This window comes from Sporothrix schenckii (genome assembly GCF_000961545.1).
Source record: "Sporothrix schenckii 1099-18 chromosome Unknown Cont49, whole genome shotgun sequence".
Taxonomy (NCBI): Eukaryota; Fungi; Ascomycota; class Sordariomycetes; order Ophiostomatales; family Ophiostomataceae; genus Sporothrix; species Sporothrix schenckii.
In genome coordinates, this window is record NW_015971150.1 from 2,130,244 (window position 1) to 2,150,951 (window position 20,708).

General features: G+C 53.7%; 4 protein-coding genes across 4 annotated transcripts; 1 reads left to right on the plus strand and 3 right to left on the minus strand.

Moving 5' to 3' along the window:
• Window positions 1-1,470: 1,470 nt before the first annotated feature.
• On the minus strand, window positions 1,471-2,004 carry SPSK_05614 (uncharacterized protein; the record flags this gene model as incomplete). Its single annotated transcript, XM_016732356.1, has 1 exon — window positions 1,471-2,004. The coding sequence occupies one exon, from the start codon at window positions 2,002-2,004 to the stop codon at window positions 1,471-1,473; it is 534 nt and encodes a 177-aa protein (XP_016583208.1).
• Window positions 2,005-2,467: 463 nt separating this feature from the next.
• SPSK_04985 (uncharacterized protein) lies at window positions 2,468-4,912 on the plus strand (the record flags this gene model as incomplete). The annotated part of the gene is made up of 1 exon (XM_016731742.1): window positions 2,468-4,912. The coding sequence occupies one exon, from the start codon at window positions 2,468-2,470 to the stop codon at window positions 4,910-4,912; it is 2,445 nt and encodes an 814-aa protein (XP_016583209.1).
• Window positions 4,913-5,968: 1,056 nt separating this feature from the next.
• Window positions 5,969-9,271, minus strand: SPSK_04878 (uncharacterized protein; the record flags this gene model as incomplete). Its single annotated transcript, XM_016731639.1, has 1 exon — window positions 5,969-9,271. One exon carries the CDS (start codon window positions 9,269-9,271, stop codon window positions 5,969-5,971), a length of 3,303 nt encoding a protein of 1,100 aa, XP_016583210.1.
• An 8,252-nt stretch (window positions 9,272-17,523) lies between these two features.
• Window positions 17,524-20,478, minus strand: SPSK_04920 (uncharacterized protein; the record flags this gene model as incomplete). The annotated part of the gene is made up of 1 exon (XM_016731680.1): window positions 17,524-20,478. One exon carries the CDS (start codon window positions 20,476-20,478, stop codon window positions 17,524-17,526), a length of 2,955 nt encoding a protein of 984 aa, XP_016583211.1.
• Window positions 20,479-20,708: the final 230 nt, after the last annotated feature.

Consider the following 20,708-nt stretch of genomic DNA (forward strand, 5'->3'; position numbering starts at 1 on the left):
CAACAGCCAGCCTGAGAGCTGCAGGCCGTTCGGCTGGGGCCTCCTTTCCAATGTCCCTTTGTCTTGTTCCAAACAGCTCCCAAACACGAGCCGATGGTGGCAGTGCAGAATGGGGAGAGAAGCTTCATTTCGTTCGTTGCGACGCGCCTTCCCCGTATTTTGGTATTGTGGAATTTTGGCGTTGTCTCCTGTTTTCTGGGCCTCCATTCCCCTGAACAATCCGGGAAGGTGCATTTCCCAAAGCGACCCGAGAATTAATACGGAGTAAGCTCGTATCAATTGCGCCCAAGAAGACAGTGTTGCAACGCATGTAGCACTGTGCCAGGCCGCTCCTGCACTCTGAGAATACGAATGGTGTGCGCGTCACCTTGCACTCACTTCTCGCTCTCCTTTGTCGCTTCCTATTTTTTCTCTACTGCTGAACGCTCCTTCCCCACTGCGCTCAGGGGTGGAAAGTGTTCTGAAAGTGGGCCAGGGCACGCCCCAATTGGCAAGTAAGAGTGAGAGATCAATTCCTGGGCACAAGAGTAGATGTACAGTAGTTGAAGAGCCGGCGCCAAGACGACGTGAAGGACAGGTGCTTGGGACCAGCAGGTCTAGTTGTCTAGGTCTGGCCTAGAGGCAAAAAGAAAAAAAAAAACGCGCGACATTGCATCTAAATTAAGAAACAAAGAGCGCAAGAAAAAATGGGGGAAAGATGTCAACGAGGTCACCAAGCAGCCGTCGTGTTTTGATAGTGATGTGCACTGTGAAAGCCCGGGAAGGACCTGAAAGAGGGACCTGAAAGAAGCACGACGCAGAAGGTGTCGCAGTGTGGCGAGACAACAAGGAAGTGCGCAGCCAAGAGAACAAGAGACAAAAGAACAAAAGATCGAGGCAGGCAACACACCCTTGCAAAACGACGGCCTGTCATCCAAGGCTACGACTACGAGACGGTCCTTCGTCAGCGACCGCAATACGAATCCAGAAACAGCATCCAAAGCCGAAAATAGGGACGAAATGCACACGGCGCAGCCGCGTACGAATTATGACAAACGACAAACGCGCCCGAATAAGTCGATGCAAAAAAACAAACGAGATGCATTGCAACGAGAACTGAAAAGATTCCATGCGGCGCCCTTGACCGGCTGGCTCGGCGCTGCATTTGATTTCTCTTCAATACGAGGTGACACACAGTGTCTATACTGGAGTAGAGGCATGAAGATGTACTCTCTCCCATAATAATCGTGGTGAATACATTATTGCGGGTAAGAAGAACCCCACAAATATGCACACTGTGTTATGGTACATATTTAGCGTAACACCAGACGTAGCAGCGGCATGTACCCCAGCACCTGTGGCCACCGTGTGAGTGGAACGCCGGTCGGGCACCACCATTAATAGCGATAAACAGTAGGGGCTCCAGGGGACATTCAGTGTGCATTACTGTATTCGTAAGATACGGCATACTTCACAGGCTACAGCAGCACGCTATCCACGCTCTACAGGCGTCGGACGGCCATTAATGCCCCTGTTACCAGTCCAATCGCTATTGGCACACCCTTCACCCCCTCTATCCCGCACTTTCATTTGTCCATGCATGGATGCGCCCACACCCCTGTCACTCTCCTGACCTGCTCGTCCCAGACTTATGTGCGCTTGGGTGTGGTTTGGTGCCAGGTGCCTCTCCTGCACTGTCACCACTTCGCTCCGCCCGAGTACGAGCTTCAGCGACTGTCCAGGTCTCAAATCGTCCCAATCCAGAAGTAGCCACGGCCTCTCGCTGGCTACGTAAGATACAACTGGCACCCACTTTTTGTGGTCCTCGCCTTCCCTGTTTGTTCTGTCGCTCCTGCCCCCGGTCATGTCCTTGTTCTTTTCCCTCGTAACTCCCTCTTGCCCAATGTTCTGACGCCCCTTTGCTCCTGCCACTGCCAGCGACAGACACCAACCACCACCATACCACAAAGGAAAAACAGAAGGAGGCGGTCCATGCTCTCGCTTTCCTCCTTTTCCTCTCGTCATTGTCCACTTCCTCTCGTTTTCATCATCACCAACCGTCCATCACCACTTTGATTTCGTCCCCTCTCCCATCCGCGTTTCCTTCGCTCTTTATCTGTGGTGCAATCGCCGCTCTCACTTTTGTTTTCGACTCGCCAGCAACCGGCTCTCCCTTCGGCCTCCCTTCCTCTCGCCTGCGGTCGCGCCCCCCTGAAAACAGTCAATTTCCTCCCTCGCTTGTCGTCGTGGGTTCGTCGTCTTTGCCATCGACCGTCCTGCACATCGTTCGACACTCGCTTAGTCTGTGAAAGTAACTCTTCACATTTTCTCTCGTTTTTGTATCGTCAGCATCGATTTCGTCGACGACTCGTTCAATAGCGACCCATGATTTCCCAGACGTAAATTCGTTATCCATCGACTTAACTCGCCAACCACAACCAAATCGAACAGAGGACCACCACCGCCCGGTCCCTCTCTAACCGCAATCATGTGGTCTTCCGCGAGGTCACTCCTCTTTGCCTTGGTCGGCGCGCTCAGCATCACCGCGGCTTCGGCCGACCAATTGCTAAAGTCCAACTCGCTCAACACTTGCCAGGCCAACTCCGGTTTCACGGCCAGTCTCTTCGATGTCGTCTTCACGCCCAACAACAACTCCGCCAGCGTCAACATGGTCGCCGTCTCCTCTATCGAGGGCCATGTCCTGTTCGACGTGAACATTATCGCCTACGGTCTGCAGCTCATCCGCCGCACGGTCAACCCCTGTGACGCCGGCCTGGCCGGTCTCTGCCCCATGACCGCCGGCAAGCTTTCCATGACGTTCAACATCCAAGTCGGCTCCGACGCCAGCGACGTTATTCCCGGCATCGCTTACAGCTTCCCGGATCTCGACGCCACCGTCAAGGTCTACATCAACATGACGTCAGGCGACCAGGCCGGCCAGACCGTGGCCTGTGTCGAGGCCGACATCTCCAACGGCAAGACGGTCAACTTGCTCGGCGTCAAGTGGGCTACCGCCATCGTGGCCGGCCTGGCTCTGGCGTCTTCGGCTGTTGTCTCGGGCCTGGGTCACTCAAACGCTGCGTCCCACGTCGCCGCGAACGCTCTGTCTCTCTTCAGCTACTTCCAGGGCCAGGCCATGCTGGGTCTGACGGGTGTCAAGCTGCCGCCTGCTGCTTCGTCCTGGACGCAGGACTTCCAGTGGAGTATGGGCATCATCCGTGTGGGCTTCATGCAGACCATCTTCACCTGGTACCAGCGTGCCACGGGCGGCACGCCGTCCCAGCTGTTCAATTCGCTCACGGCTGTTTCCGTCCAGGTCGAGAAGCGCTCGCTCAGCCTCGCGGATGCCGCCTCGCAGTACCTTCCAAACGCCATTTCGTACATGCCGCGCCACATTGCCATGGCCCCGCGCAGCCTGGTCCGCCATGTGACAACCGGTGTCAGCGCTGTGACCAACGCCGTTGCGAAGCGCTCCACTCTTGAGGTTAACAGCTCCGGTAGCTACGTTGTGTACGGTATCCAGCGCGTCGCGTACGTCGCCGGTATTGAGTCGACGAACTTGGTTCTGACGGGCCTGACCTTCTTCTGCATCTTCGTCGTCGTTGTCATTCTCGGCGTTGCTGCTTTCAAGGGCTTCTGCGAGCTTGCCGCCAAGCAGCGCTGGATCAAGAGCGACACGTTCCTTGAGTTCCGCAACGGCTGGTTCACCGTCCTCAAGGGCATCCTCTTCCGCGTCACGCTGATTGGCTTCCCCCAGATGTGCATTCTCTGCCTGTGGGAGTTTACCCAGGTCGACTCGCCTGCCATTGTTGTTCTGGCCGTCTTCTTCTTCTTCGGCATGCTCATCACGCTTGGCTGGGCCGCTTCCAAGGTCATCCGGATCGCCCGCCGCTCCGTCGCGATGCACCGCAACCCGGCTTACATCCTGTTCTCGGACCCCCAGGCCCTGAACAAGTGGGGTTTCCTCTACGTCCAGTTCCGTGCCTCGGCCTATTACTACATTGTCCCCATGCTGGTGTACACTCTGGTCAAGGGCATGTTTGTCGCCTTCGCCCAGTCCAAGGGCGTTGTGCAGGCGATTGCCTTTATCCTGCTTGAGGCCTTTGCTCTGATTGCCGCCACGGTCCTCCGCCCCTGGATGGACAAGAAGACCAACGCCTACAACATTGCCATTTGCGTCTTCAACTTTGTCAACGCCATTTTCCTGCTGATCTTCACCGACGTCTTCGGCATGCCTGGCCTCGTCATTGGCATTGTGGGTGTCGTTCTCTGGATCATGAACGCCGTCTTCGCCCTGGTGCTGCTGATTATGCTGATTGTGACGACGACTCTGGTCTTCATCCGCAAGAACCCCGATACCCGGTACCAGTTCATGGCCGACGACCGCGCCTCGTTCATGAAGTCGCAGACGCAGCTCAACACGACGACTGAGCTGGACGCCCTCGCTGTTACCGCCCGTGGCGACAAGGCTGGCTACAAGTCCAACCTTGACCTGGACGATGACAACGAGTCCATCTCGTCGGAGTCGCTGCGCCGCCGCACCGACCCCAACCTGGCGTCGGCCAATAGCGTCGCGGCTCCCAACAATAACTTGTACCGCGACCCGCCCCGCTCGCCCGTGGACCCGTCCATGCCCCTGTTCCCTGCCGACAACCGCAGCCACGCGTCGTTGCAGAACTCGGGCGGTGCGCCTCAAGCATACGGTGGCTACGGCCCCGTTCCTGGCAACGGTCGTTCGCCGAGCCCGTACAACAACTCCACTTCCAACCTGTCGGCGGGCGGCTACCGGCCACCGAACGGTGGCAACGGTTTCCGCCAGCAGAACAACCCTAGCCCTGCCAGCTTCCGCCAACAAAACAACGCCAGCCCGGCAGGCTTCCGCCAGCAGAACAATGCCAGCCCATGGCAGCGTGGTGCAGGCTACGACCACTAGAGGGGAACGCTTCAGCGGCACCAACAGAGCTCCAAAGCATTGTGACAGATGTGTTGTTTGATATTGTGCTTGGACGAACTGGCCCATCCAGCCATTTGTTGGGTAGCGTGTGCTTGGCAAGAACGCCTGTCTGCATTTGGCAGACCAGTCACTTGCTTGTTGAAATTTTATTGGTCTTTTGGTCTTTTTTTTTATCTCTTTTTATAAACAGCATGTCAAAAAGGCGTCTAAGGAAAGGAGGGCGACACCAAAGCCTAGGGTAGTTCTTTTGTTTCTCTATTCTCTTGTCTTCTGTATCGGAAGTGCGTTCGAGTATTTCTTTTGTCACCACCACGCTTCATCCCCCCAGCCTCCTCCCATTTGCATATCGGGGACGGCTTACTCTATTCCCTCTGTACACAACCGACCTCGTCCATTATCGCATCTGCGGTGCTTTCTTTTTTGTCTTTCCTCATTTCTTTACTATCAGTCAATTTTTTTTCAGTCTACAAATCACGCTTCACTAGTTATCTATTTTCTTACTTGAATCAATCACTGTTCTAAAGTACATCTTATCCTTCACATTTTTGTAGTCCGCCTCGGAAATACACACGTAAGTTGTGAGGTAGTTTGGAAGTTTTTATTCATTGCATACTTTCGGGGGTGGAATGTTCAAGGGAAAGTTGGGAAAACAAATAGCCTTCAGGGCTTGTTACTTTGTTCTTACACATAGGAAACAAGATAAATATTAGAGAAGTTAGGCAACATAGAAGGTTGATAATGAAGAAAAGCCAATTCGCAGTCGTTTTCAAGTCATTAAGAAATACAGTACACAGGCAAAAGGAAGAGCAAACACATAATACAAGGAGATACAAGAAGAGAGAGGGGGAGACAGAGAAATGGTACAAGAGACGAGAGCCAAGAGTACAAACAAAAGTGGTCAGGAAAATGTAGTCACAAGGAAAAGAAAAGGCAAGGAGGCACAAGACGATCTAGAAGAGATAGATGGAGAAGAAGAAGAAAAAAGAAAGAAAGATAGAAAAAAAGCAAAGGAAATAGGGTGACGAGAGGCTACAATTATAGAGCAATGCTCTTAAGATCGCTGAGACCCTCGGCCTCGAGCTGGCGCATGGCGGCGTCGGTGCCACCGGCCTCAGCCACGGCACGCACAAGACGCTCGCTGAACTTGCGGGTCTTTTCTTGCAGCTCGCGCTCGCGACGGGCCTTGGTCTTGGACGAGCCGCTGGGTGCGACGCCGCTCATAAGCAGGCTGTGGTCGTTGGGCGTAAAGTTGACAAAGCAACTGCCGCCATTGGAAGAAGCGGACCGTGGGCGGTTGGCCTCGACTGAGGTAGACCGCTGGCGACGGCTGGGCGTCTTGGGCTCGACTGTGGATGCACCAACTGCCGTGGCAATGGCCGCCGCAGCCGTCATGCTGGTAATGCCCTGCGTGGAGGACACGCGGCGCATGTTGCTGGCCGACCGGCGCTTGCGGATTGCGCCATGGCTAGAGGGTGTGGTGGCACCACTGGGCACGGCGCTGAAGCTGCCACTGCCGGGAGTGGGTGATGTCCGCGGCAGTGCCTGCATGGAGTGTGAGCGGCGGCCCAGCTGATGGCCACGTGGCGTGCTGGGTCCGGTCATGGCGGCGGCCGACATGCCGGAGCCATCGTCGCCGCTGCTGACCTTGGGCAGGTTGTTGACACTGGACCGCTTGCGTGGAGAGTGCAGTCCGTCGCCACGGCTGCCATGGTAACGGGCACCGGCCGAAGGGGCGCGCGGCTTGGGCCGACGGCTGCCACCGTTGGCTGTAGCGCGGTGGTCATGACGGTGCTCGTACTCAGTAGCAGGAACCGGCGGAGGCGGGGGGTAGCCTGTACCCTGTGGTGCGCCGGTGACGCCCGGGAAGTAGTATTGGTTCTGCTGGCTGCCAGGTGTGGTGGTGCCGGCCGCAGGCGGCATGTGGATCATGAGACCGTTGGTGGCCAGGTCGGGCATGCCGTAGCAGAGGTTGCCATTGACATCAAACGCCTGCGCGTTGGTAGCCATGTACCCGGGCGGGAAGCCAGTGTGGACGTTTGTGGTGTAGAGGGTGTCGGCGTCGCTGGCCTGACTGGCCTGCTCCAGCGGGTCACCGACGGCGGACTCAACGATGGACTGCTGCCACCAGTCTTCATCGGTGTCCATTGCCGTAGCAGAGGGGTCGTCCTCCACGGTTGCTGCCATGGCAGCCATGGCAGCTGTGGCACTGGCCGACGCAATAATGTTGGAGCCGGACATGTGGGCCGTGGCGTCTGCCAGGTACGCGCTCGGCGAGACCAACTGGCCGTGTCCCGTGCTTTGTCCAGAAATTTTAATGGCACTCGTGACAGGCGTGATGTCGTTGTCCTCGTCTTGGTTGTGCTGTGGTGAAGTCCTGCCGATGGGCGCTGACGGCGTCACAGAGGGCCAGCAGGCGCTGCTCACGCCACTGGGGGGCGGCGGCTGCAGGTGCGGGTGCGGCTGCTTCTGCTGCTGTTGTGGCGGATATTCCGTCTTGACGTGCGGGCGCAGAGTAAGCATGGCATGCTGCGGGTGCGGCTGGGGCCCTGGGGCACCACCTCCACCAAAGAAAGCGTTGGTATCCGCAAACGGGTCGTCGACCAGGCCGTTCACAAACGTGGCCATCTCGGCCGGGTGCAGGTCCTCTTCGCTGACGTTCTGGTGATGGTGCACCAGTTGGTGGTGATGGTGCAAAGAGTGCTGTGGAAACTGTGCAGCCACCAGACGGTGGAACTGGGGGCCGTCAGCGACGGACGAGGCGACAGAAGAGCACGCAGACGTAGAGAACGTCGACGATGTGGAGGACAGAGACGATGCCGTGCCGGTATGTGGTGGTGTGGGCGGGTAGCTGCCCAAGGCGGCGGCGTGTGCGGCCGACATGTCAAAGTCAAACTCCGGGTTGTCCGAGCGGTGGCTGCGGTAGTGAGCGTGGTGGCTCTTGTTCAGCTCCGGCATGCCGGCGTCGTTGAGGGTGGCCATGGGCGCAACAGTAGGTGGCACGGCCTCATGCATAAATGCGGTGCGTGAGCGACGCATGTTTGACGCCTTGTTGCGGAGCGTTGCGTAGATGCTCTCAAAGCGGCCCGTCTTCTTGGGTGAGGACGAGGCCGTGCGTTGCTTCCTAGGGGAGAGTGCAGGCTGGCTGGGGGGAGGCAGAGGGATGTTGTCTCCAGACAGGGACGAGCAGGAGGCAGATGCTCGGTGGTTGGGATGAGGGTGGAGAGGCTGGGAGTTGGGCAGAGGCTGCTGGGGGTGTCTCGGCGATGTGCGAGCAACTTGGGCAGAGTGAAGAGGATGAGGAGGAAGAGGGGGATGAGCAGACTGTTGAAGATTGTGAGAATGAGAAGGAGAATGAGGCTTGGGATGAGCATGGGAAGAATGGGAAGAATGGGAAGAAGGAGCAGGACGGGACGGCGATGAGGGCGGGGGGTTAGAGGGTAAATAAAGAAGTTGGGGAGCCTCAGAACGAGACGGCGAGGCAGAGGTTGTTTGGCCTGTTATGGTCGCAGTGCTAACAGAACTGGTCATGGACGATATGGACGAGGCGGTGGCCGCAATGTCCTCGTCTGGGCGATGCATGATCGAGAGATCTTGGAGACGGAGGAGCTGGTCGTCGTCTGTGGTGTTGCTGTTGGAGGTTGGCGCATTTCCTGGCGCCGGAGCTGTCGCTGGCGCGGCTGTTGCTGCTACTGACTCAACCGTCGCAGGTTGTGAGGGAGGCCGAGCAGATGCGGCACTAGTAGTCGAGGTAGAGGCCATCCTGGCGTGGCTGCGACCCCTGGCCGTCTGTCCTTGGTTAGCGGGCACATTCCCGATCGGGAGAGAGGCATCAGAAACGCCGGCATGGCCTTGGGGCCAGGTGACTGCGGGTGTTCTTTGTTGAGGAGGCTGCTGCTGGAGATCATAGTGCAACTGCTGGGGCGTGGCGCCAAGGGGGGGTGCGTCGTGGGGAAAGGGCTGCTGCAGGTGCACGAGGGAGTGTGACTGGGCATGTGCCTGGGGATGTGCCTGAGGATGTGCCTGAGGGACATGGACCAGCTGCTCTTGGCTGCAAGTGACCGACTCTTGGATCTGGCGCATCTGCTCGTTGTGCTCCTGCAGCTGCTGGAGGTAAATGGTCTGCAGGTACTGTGTATGCTGCTGCTGTGCCTGCTGCTGGTCGTCTCCGAACATATTGTCGCCTTCAAAACCTCCCTCACCAGTGGCCGGGACCATCTGATACTGGATCAGAACAGCATTCATCTCGTCAATCTCCTCCTGGCTCATCTGCTGGAGCTGCTGCTGGAGCTGCTGGAGCCGGTCATACTCGCCGTCCATGGCGTGGCCCTGGGCGTCCATTGTCACGAGATGGGGATCTCTCTCTCTTTCAAAAAAGAAAAGAAAAAAGAGATAAAAAGAAAAGAAAGAAAAAAGAAGCCCAGGAATACGACGTAAACTGGCCGTACGCTTCCCGTTTCGGCCAATCAGGCTCACGGACCTGCAGTAGTTGCAGTCGCAAGGCGCAGTAGCCGCAGTACAGCAGACGATGCAGGCGATGTGGACGATGCAGACGGGTTTCTTTGTTTGCTTCTGCAACGGCGATCCCCGGACGGTCTTTTTTTGGCAGCCGCGTTCTTTCTCGACTCGCGTGGTCTTGTTTACTGACGATTTTTCTTTCTTTCAGAATTTCTTTCAGTCCTTTCCTCAGCCTGTCTTTATCGCCTACTTTGACAGACAAATCAGTCTAACGCAGACGGGGCACGTCTTGTCTGGAGTGTGTGGGTGTGGACGTAGACTAGTCTGTCCCTGCGCAGGGATAGACGATCAGGGAAAGGGTAAACTGTAAGAGGCCGAAGCAGGTGGTGATGCTCGACTTGGCTTCGGTGGGGAGGCCGTTGACGATCTCCAGAGGTCGAGGTATAACGTGCACGGCGTGACTTGCGGAGTGTTGTGGCCTGGGTTTGTTTTTCGGTTGCCTTTTTGTTTGGTTTGTTGTGAGGCCGCGAGAGTTGGATTGTCCCGAAAAAGTAAAGCACCGTTATTGCCTGGTGTGACTGCCTTGTTGGGCTGTTGTGAATAGGAAGGAGCGACGTTCTAGACGATGTGCAAAAGGCAGAAGGAGAGGGAGAACACGTCGAGCTGGTCTTTCCTCTTCGGTCGAATCGGCGGGCACTTTCCCGTTTTGAAGAGCACCGTTCGATTGTGCTTTCCCCCGTGATGTCCGTTTATGACCGTTGGCGTCGATGCTTGGTCGTTCCTGCCACCCTTGCTTCTTGTTTCTTGTTTCTCGTTTTGACTCCTTTGTGTACGACAAGGAAGGTGGTGACTTGGGGATTGTAGTCGTGGGAAACTGGTCAGCTCGACTTGAAACGGAAATAATGTTGTATGGGAAGGAGCGATGGCGTTTCAAGGAGTAAAGAAATATAAGTTTAAAAAATAAAAATAAAAATTAAGATGAAAGTGCAGAGGAGCTGAAGACTGAAAAGATTGTGTGTCAATGCTGGCTGGAAAATGCAGTAGAAGTCAATTGATGCTTGAAAGGCTCTAACAATCGCGACGGAGACGAAGACGAAGAACATCCATAATAGACGATCACGTCGGTGAGAAGGAGAGTTTTGTGAGGCAGAAAAGTATCAAGGCGAGAGAAGCAAATCAGCAACAAAGTATATCAGAGTCAGAGCATGCTTTCCAAGTGTCCGACTCAGTCTGTCTGCTCACCAGCGCTGTCAACAAAATATCACAATGGACTGCAGCATCACTGGCACGGCAACAGGACGAGGCAGGAGACTTTTTTGGTTCTTCAACTGTCGAGTAGGTAATTACACGACAGAACACGCACTGATAGTAGCGGTATGGAAGAGGGCAGTCGGCCACAAGGAACTCTACGGCGAAACGGCGTCGTCAAGGCAATCGTTTACATTTCTGACGTGCACCAATCTTGCTGGAAATGGGGCCAGAGCAGGCCAAAACGACCGGCGAAATCACCCGAGGTTTCAGTCGACAAGCCTCTTTCAGCAAACAGCCGCACATCTTATTACATCAATGTTTGAAGACTAGTTCTGCACTTGCTAGTGCGAGTTGATTTTGCAAAACGTTGGCCAAAGTGTGCCTTGACTTTGCAACACTACAGCTTAACCCGATGGAGAAGGCCGTAAATCTTGCGAAGCGACAATCGAAATAGTATCGACACATACTCAACCAGAAGCACGACACCAGGGCAAAGAAAAAGCAGCACTGTATTTTGGCCATGCCGTATGGGCGCTGCAAAAGAACGGTGTGAGTTTTGTTGTGTTGTTGGCTCTAGAGAAAGATGGGTCATGAACTGATCCCTGTAATACGATTGGCTGAATGGTCAGGGAGAGTGGGGCGGCCATTCCTCATCTACATAGTGTGATTGCCTCGTACTTATGGACTTTCGTGTCAACAAGTCCAGCATGCCAGTTGGTATTGGTAGGCGAGTGCAAGAAATGTGTCCAGGCGAGTGTACAAGTGGTGTGTCCTGTTTCTGTTGAAAAGGAAACAATTGAGACCTATTTGCGGTGAGAGGATATGCCAAAAAAAGAACGAAAGAAATAAAAAGAAAGAGAACAAAGAGGACAGAACGGTAAAACAACTCCAGTCAAAGAGAACAGAATAACAGAAACGAAAAGAAAGACAGAACAACGGACAGATACAAAGTACAAAGTATGTTTTCAGCCTTCTGGCTTGCTCTTTGCCTTTGACCAAGTTGTCTTTGACAGCTCCGGATTGTGGCTTGGCAGACAAAGCCGGACATGGGGGAGGGGAGGGGTGCAATATTACCGGAATTTGAGCATACAAGAGGCTGAAAAGAACAGGGGGCTGAATCGACCAGAGTGCAAGGCGCTGGACGATAGAAAAGAAAAAGCGGCCTTACTAGAGGAAAGTCGACGAATAAGAGGCCAAGGAAACCAGATGAGCCGGCGAAGTAAACGAAGGTCGAGGAAGAAGGTAAGAGGGGAAAGACAACGGAAACTAGAGTGTCCTCTCCTGCCATAAATAATACAGTATGCTGGTGCAAATGTCGAGTCCACCACAGAGAGGCGGTGAATAACTCCAAGTAAAAACGGGTGCCTTGAAAAAGGGAAAAAGAAAGTCTCCTGGAACCGAATATACAAGATTAAGACTGTACGAAACACAGTAATACCGCGTCCTCATTTACATGGCACAAAATAAGGCATATGTCCCCAGTCTTCTCCCTATACAGCTGAACTGCTGGTAGACAAAATACGACGTCGGGTTGTACTGGGGGCGATAGTGAGACATATGCACGAATACGAAAGATGATGTTGAGAAGATGCAAGAGATGTATTTCTCGAGGGACGATTATTCCCATCTTCACGAAGCGGCAGATGAGAAAAATGTAAAGAGAGAGATGTGATGGACAAGTCGCTTGCTGAAGAGAAGGAAAGCAGACCGACATGCCCACCCTCTCAATGCATCCACATTGGGCAATGGACCGCCCTCTTTTTTGTTATTTTATTTTATATTTTCCTCCGATACTATTGGCAGATTTCCGCCATCTCCTACTTGCCTCAACGGTTGACTTATTCTTGCTCACTCGTCGTGTTTTGGCTCATGATTGGTGTTGGCGCCGGAGTTGACCACCTCCCTTTGCTCGTAGCGGATGATGAACGACGGCCGTGTGGCTAGAGCTAAGTGAGCCCTTGGATCGCCAGACCGTCGATTGATGCGCTTTTGGTTTTGGATTTGGCGTCGAATTTGTCTTTAGACTTATTTGATGCCGTTTGCCGCTTAAGCGCGCCTCAAAGAGCCTCCAGGCCCTGTTCACCGTTCCCCGTCTTAGGCAGGTAAAGGTAAGATAATCTGCCGTACCGTCATGTAAAGGCGAAAGAGAATAAAAACTGGGGGTAAGGCAAATGGATGACTAGCTCAAAACGTGGCCTGAAGCTATTGTGTACGTCGAGTATTTTTTTTTTTTTTTTTTGATCTTACCAGCCGACACCTATTATGCTCTCCGCTCTTTCGGATAGTGCACCCTGTCATATCCTCTGTCCCACATCCACTCAACAATCTTGTCAGAAGCCAAACTGCCATCCGCCACCCCCAACTACGCCCAGGATATGCCAAAAAGGTGCCTACCATGATGTCTATTATGCGCCAGATTCGACCAGAGTGCAACTGTCAGAACCAACAGACGGCACTAACCCCATTTTGAGCTTGTGTGCATAATGCTTTTTTGTGCGCTACATGTCGTAATTCTGTCATACGCAGTATTTTTTCTCATGCTGTCGTATTCCGGCCTGTCTTCTTTTGCTTTTGGTTGAACGCCAACCTACTTATTGTGGCCGCCAAACCCAAACGGGCCAAGATCCGGAGATGTGATCCTTAGTACACCAACTGACGGCAGCTCAACACTATCCTTGTCCGGCCTGCTTCAATGCAACAAGTGAGACTAAGATGGATAGTTTAAAGTCAAAAAAGACAAAACGCAAAAGACAGAGACGGGGGGAAAGAAGGAAAAAAGAATGATAAAAAGGCCTGAATGGATGATCAGACGACCTTGTGCTGCTGGGCCCAACAGACGATCAGCCAACAACCTGTATCTCGACAGTCGTTGAGGCTTTTGATAGCGTGGACGGGCTGTTTTTGTTTGTTGTTGGCAGACCGTTTGACATATGTCGTGGCAAATGATATTCGATCATGTTCCTAGTGACTGTCGCCTTGCCAAACAGGGCTGGCTCTTGTGTGGCATGGACGGCGTGAAGTACATGGGATCTTTCGATGCCTGACAACGAATTTGGAAAGCGTAAACGATGTAGATTTGAGGCTAAAGCTATGATTGATCGCTGATGTTTGGCCGCCGCTTGAGCCATGTGGCCTTTCTTTTCTCCTTCCCTCCCGTCCTATCCGCTGGTATTTCTGATTGTTTCCTTTCATTTCTTTTTGTGCCCTCTGTCTCCTCTTTCTCTTCATGTTTCTATATTCGCCGGCCTTTTTTTTTTTTTTGTTTTCATTATTATCCTTTGCACTCGTCTCTGACGTTCTTGTTCCTTCTGTTTCCTCCTCGTTTTGCCTTCTTTTTTCTCACTCTTCTCCGTTTCCCCTTTCAGTGTCGTTCACTCCTTGCAGTAAACATATCTACCGAGACCCCGGGTACGAAGACAATAGGTTCGCGACCGAACTGCCCGACTCCTCGGGGCGGATACCTGACGCACAGGGACTGTATTTTTGAACTTTTTTCAGAGGGCGAGATAGAGAGAGCAATGACCGAAGGGGGGCCCGTGTTTGCAATGATTTGCTTCGCATTCGTGCCGTGTAGATGAAGGATGCAGATGCAGACGCAGATTCCTTTCCTGTTGGAAATCTCTAGGCCGTACGTCGCACAAAAGACAAAGAGACAAAAACGTCTGTTGACTGTTGTTATCCATACGAAGGTAACCAGGTGGCTGGGGAGATTGAGGTTGGCAGAGTTGCCTATTTTGTCCAAGTTGCAAACTTGTGCATTATCCGATGTCCGTCTGCCCTATGAAAAACGACGAGGCCGGAGAAGTGACTCGCAGGAACAAAGAATGGAAAGGACAGGACAGGGCTGTACGTTGCACACAGATGCGTAAAGATGTACGACGTAAGAGGATGCAAGATGCAAGAATCTAGAAGCAGGCAGGTAGGCAGAAGCAGGGCGGAGGAATATTGCTCCTTGCTATCGAGGCCGTCACCGCCAGTATTTGTTTTGTGGCAAGAAGATGATGAGAAATTAAGGGGAAAAAGAAAAAAAAGGAAGAGAAATATGACTACGGAAGCCAATGGCCGGCCGGCACGATTGGCAGGATAGGGGAGACGTCTGCATTACTGTTAAGCATACCGCAAGAACAAGACGACCGCCATTTCATGTTGAGTTTCGGTTTTTTTTTTTTTTTTTTTTTTTTTTTGGATTTCTTACTTCTACTGCGTCACCCTGACATCGACAAAACCTCCTTCACCACGACCGCCTCTCTTTTTCCACTCCCCTGACGAAAATCACTTCTACGGCGTTTCTGGAACGACTTGAGCTTGCAGCCACAAGTAGAAAGGGAGGCTGTGGTCCCACGAGAACTACTGCTCCGACCTACTTTGACATTCAGATCTTCTTGACTATGCCACCCCCCCTCTTTTCTATTTACTAACTTCTCACTGCTGTATACCGTATGATGTTTTCTTTGTTTGCTGCAGTCGACCAGGAGCCACGAGGGGGCTCTGCGTAGGGGTGGAGATCATTATTTGCGTCGTTTTTGGATCGCTTGTTATTTTTGGCCGTCTGCTTCGGCGCTACTTTGCACACACCGTTATTCCCCACAACATCGCATAGCTCTCTTTGTCCGCATCGCTTCCTCCCACTCCTCCTCTTTTGTTCTCTTTCTTCTCCTGCATCCCCTTCCTCCTTTTTTCTTTGTTGACAGCCAACCACCCCTGTACCACGGCCACCTTCCAATTCCTTCCTTTCGCCTTCTCCGAGCCTTCGATTCCTTCTTTCTCTCCCACGTCCCATTCTTTTGCTCTTCGTGGTCGCGGCACGTATGCACGAACTGACTATTATTGCACACGTCGTCCCGCATATACCATCCTGTTCCTTGTACCTGGTTTGTCGTCCTTTCCTTTAAACACAACAAACGAGACAATGGCCAAGGAGACTTTTTGAGATATAGTCTACACTAACGCCTGTCTCACTGCTACTTGGCTTGTAGACAAGTACTTTGTATTTTCTCGCTCTCCTCCCTCCTCTCTCTCCCTGTAAACCCGGTTCTAACACATGGCTTCATACCACACTAAGCCCGACAAGGATTAAACCCGGCTTTACAAAATCTGTAGGCCATCATGACCAGGCGAACAACAGTCGCGACTGACCAGAATAGTCAGAACAAGTACCCAGACCAATAGGACATCGTTTATGTGCTGCACAACTGCGAAGCGAGAAGGAAGGGAGGGGCAATCGACTGTCTGTTTGTACGGAAGAGGAGACACAAGCGAGAAAACTGTTGAAGCAATACAACGAACAGACACACACACTGAGAGATAGAGAAGGAGGCGGAGGAGTGTCAATTGACGTGAGGTGTGGGAACCTGTCAAAAGTGCCTGTCACAGTAAAAACGTACGCCTGTCAAAATGGACTTGAAAGACGAGAATAGAAAGTGTGCCATCCCATCTGCCGATGCCCGGGCCTGTCTGTTGTCCACTGCTTCTGCAGGGTGTCGAGGCCCCTTGCATGCCTTTCCCCTGTCCTGAACCCAGCCTTTTCAGTACTGACCAGCAGCCACACTGAGCACTTGCCAAGTTGACTGGATGGATATCCGGTGCCCTGAAGTAGGTATGCAGCAGCCTATCGCCAGCGTGCCCGGTCGGTTGCGTATCGTGCTCGTCCGTATCAGGAAGCCGGGAGAATGAGATGGGGTTGTTCAAGAGGAGGGAGGGAGGTCCATGTATTCCGTATGATGCGACGTATAGCGCAGCAGCGCACGGCGGTAATCCGGATCGAGAGAAAGATTGGAGACGTGAGTGCGCCATACACCTACCTTCCTGAACCGTCCTCCGAACGGAGAGCCCTCCAAAATGCAGTGTCAATATGTACAATGGTATTCGGACTCCTCCGAGTGTCATTATGGGCGCGCTCCATACATCAAGGCCGCTTGCCGCTGGTTTTCGGACGGCACAGAACATTTTCGTTGCTCTAGTCAGCTTAGATCATGACTTCGCTGGTCGTTGGGGGGATGACGTTGAGGCTGCCGGTCCCAGTCGAGGTACGGTCTGTGAAAATATGTAGCCTCATCCAGGATGCCGTGGGTGTGGGCGAGGGCACGGTCGGGTTATGTACGATGGGCAATGAATTAGCCGTCGCCGTAGAACACCACTTCCTCACGTCCTCCCAGAGGCATTGTCAGCACTCGTCAGTTCGTAGTGCTCTCTCTTTCTCCTAACTGCTAGTCAGTATGTTGAGAGCCAATTGGCAAAGGCACCGCGTGGAGGCTGGTTTAATGGTATTCTGAATCTTGAATATTATTGAGATGTTTTAGAGTGGGCATTTATGACTGAGCCATCAACCCAAGCCACGATCAAACCAATTCCCCTGATTTTCAAGACCAGAGGGTGAGTGACAATGAGCCTTTTGTATCCTGTTTCCTTCCTTCCAAGAAACCCAGGTATCCAAGAAAACAAACGACCGAAGCGACTCAGAATGAGACAACAAAAGAAGGTCCAAAGGGCAATGAACAAAAGGAAGAATAGATGCGATGGTGCAACGGGAAAGAGAAAGAGATAAGGGTATCGTCCCACGCGGAGAATGTAAGCTGAAGTAAAAAGAGCAGAGCGGATAACGCAAAGAAACGCCTGGTCAACAGCACCAAATGAGCACTATGGTGAACACCTTTCTAGAAGAATCTCAAAACTGCATGAAAATCAAACCGAGTTTTCCTGCAAAAGTGCATAAATTGACAACAAATGTAAATCAACAAAACAGAAACGAAATGCTGTTGTTTTGTATCCGAAGTAGGATATCCGAAACGGTCGTCACAAAAAAGGTTGAAAACGCCAGAAGATAACGTCGTCAAAAAGTCAAAAATAATAAGTTGAAGCAAGATGCAAGTGAAGACAAGGCCAAATCAAGACATGTCGGTGGGCACATCAATAGACTCGGGAGCGGACGGTGCCCAAACAGGAAGCAGGTACTGCTGCGTCGGTTGTTGCAGTTGTTCAGGCTGTTGCAGTTGAGGCTGCTCGATCTGCATGAGAGCTGGGTCCGGGACCGGCGGTACCAAGGGTTCGGGCGGTGGTGAGGGCTTCTCTAGTGGGACAGACTGCTTCTGAGCTTCGGAGTGGGCTGTGGCCAGACGAGCGTGCTCGCGGGTTTGACTTGTCCTGCTTCTCCTCTCTCGGCTTTCACGGGGTTGGTTCGCATCCTGTTCTCGTTCTCGGTTTGGATCACGGTTTGCTCCCTCTTCGCGTTTGCGAGCTCGTTCCCGATGGCGTTCCCTACGCCGTTCACTGCGCTGATCGCTTTGCAAACCGCTGCCGTCTTTGTGGCTGCCACCCCGAAGGCTGCTGCTGCTGTCATTGGTGGCCACGCTGCCATCGCCAGGCGGTCGCCGCCGACGCATACGCGGCTTGTTGTGCACGAGATTCGTACAGCGCATGGCCACTTCGGACGACAGGCGGTAACGGAAGGGTCCTATGTACTTGTGGAGGGACTCGGGTTGATCCGGGTCCCATAGTGGTGGCAGTGATCCAATGAGCGAACTGTTGATGTTGGAGGAAAGGCCGAGAGACGGAGCCTGCGCTTCGATGGCGATTGGGTCTGCCATCTCGACATCCATCCGGTCGTCGGTCGGTACTATGACATTCGAGCCATTTGTCGAGCTACCATCGGCAGAATTTTCCGACCGAACCCGCTCGGCCTCACGGGCCATGGCCATTTGGATCAGCCGCACACGTTGCGAGGGGAGCATGTACTGGCCGCTCGGGGTGGTGGTCTTCGCGCTGTCTTGATTAGTTGCGTGCGAGAGAGTGGCCGAGCCCGACGCAGATCCGGATACAGGTGTTTGCACGCCCTCAGCTTCTTCCGGAATTGTGGATACGCGGTCAGTAATGCTCTCCGTATTGGGTTTATCCATGTCGGCCTCTAACGTATCCATGGGCGGGTTCGGCCCGTCACTGCTATGTAAAAAGGAAAGTTGGTGTGGCTGGAGGTAGGCAGTGTAGAACTGTTTTCTCGGCTGTAGGCGCTCGCTGGTTCGGGTTGTTTCTCTTGCTGATGATGCTTCAGTAGATGGGTAGTCGCTGCGCTGGTCATTGTTGGAAGTGGCATCTTCAACACGTGTATCCATAGCATGTGGGCTACGAACAACGGAAGAGTCGGCCTCGGTCTTATGTGCAACCATATCAATTGCAATCGTTTCGCTGTGGTTGTCAATGGTACCCGTGATAAGCGACGTAGAAGCCTCGACCATGCTGCTGGAACTCAACCAGCCCTTCATATCGTAGCCGGACGACGGAACATCGTTGTGCAGGGGAGCCAAGTGCGGCATAGTGAGAGCTTCGCGTGACAAGGGAAGGGAGTGCTGGGGCGGGATATCGCTTTGTGTTGATGCGGATATGGAGGGTTGACGGGAGTGAGGGCGCGATTGTGGCAGAGAGTGGGAGTAGGACAGTGATTGTGAGTAGTAGGAGCGTGCGTAGGGCTGTGGGTGAGGGTGGAACGAGTGTTGCGGATATGGTGCTAGCATAGCCATGGATTCGAGGGGAAGCGGTGCCAAGTTGTCGTCTCCCAACTCAATCGACGATGCTGCCGCCAAAGCTGCCGCTCCAGTACCAGCTGGTACCAGTGCCGGTGCTGTTTGCTCCGCCTGCGCTGCTGCTAATGTTGCTGTTGGTGGTGCCGCTTCTGCGGGAGGTACCGTCTCTGGTTCCGGCTCTTGTGATACGTCGGTCTCGGGGTCGGTCTGCCGAGGAAACGGCTTCAGGTCGAGGTTGAGATGACGCACGCTGGCATCGGCCAAAGCGGTCTGGCGCATCCGCATGCGCTGCAAGCCGGGCGGAACAACGGGAGCGGCATCGATATCCACACTAGGCGCATACGACGAGGGACCGCGCTGGGAGGCTGACTCTAAGGGCGATGGTGACGGCGGCCGAATCACACAGTCACCATCGTCATTTCGATTATCCTGGTCCATGTCGACTTCGAGATCTATGACGGGCTCGTTGCCACCACGGCGTAGACGGAACTCGGCCATGCCAGGGCTGAAATTAGCCAGGGCGTCTCCATATCGGCTTTCATATCGATTTCCGGGGCCACTACAAAGCTCGCTGCCTTCACTGCCTCCGCTGCCAATACCACTTCCGCGTCCGCTTCCACTGACACTAGTCTTGATACTGCCGCTAGTGCTACAGGGTCTGGCTGTCTTCGTATGCTCGAGATGGTGGCGGCTGAAGTCGCCGGCGAGCTGTTCGACTTCCCTTGGCGTTTCCGCAACAGACGGAGCCGATGCGGACGGCGAGAACAGCAACGGCGGCGAATGTGAGGGCGAGCGTTCCTGCGCGTTGGCATTGAGTGGGTACGGCATTCGTCGCCGTTGGTGTGACTGTTTCGGCTGCTTCGTAGCCTGGGATCTGTGGTGCAAGAAGGCGGAGCCTGCTGGCGGCATGGCAAGCAAGGACACGAGTGGCGATTGGATGTGCTGTGCAGCCCTAGACTGTGATGAGTCTGGCGTATGCTGTTGTAGAGTTGAAGTTGAAGCTGATGATGAGATGGGTTCCTGTTGTTGTGACTGTCCTTGTGGTTGCGTTTTTGATGGTGGACGAGGCGATTTGGAGTCACGTCGCCGTTGGCGCGGCCATGTGCGCAAGTTGCGTTGCCGCAATGCTGAGAGTAAAGCAAAAGACGACGGCATTGACGACGCATCGTCGGTGTCGACGGCTTCGGAGCCGGTGACGGTTCCTGGGTCGTTGTTTATTGGTATACTGCGGTGAATATTCCTGTTGTCGAGGTCGCCGCCGCGGCCATCGCCATCATCAGGCGGCAGCGGCGGCGGCTGGCCTGAGCCGCGTGGTTGTCCGAACATCCCTTAATGTGGATGGGGATGACGGGGCCCACGGCCTCACGACAACAGTGTCGTCAATTTCGGGCAGCCCGTTGGGTATTCGATACTACTTGGCCATGTTGTCGCTACTGGCCCATTCGGCGAGTTTGGTGATTGGCCGAACAGTTCACGATTGTGATGCCAGAGCAATGCTGATGCTCACAAGACGAGACACCATGGACCGGACGAGTGAAAGAAAACGAGACGACGAA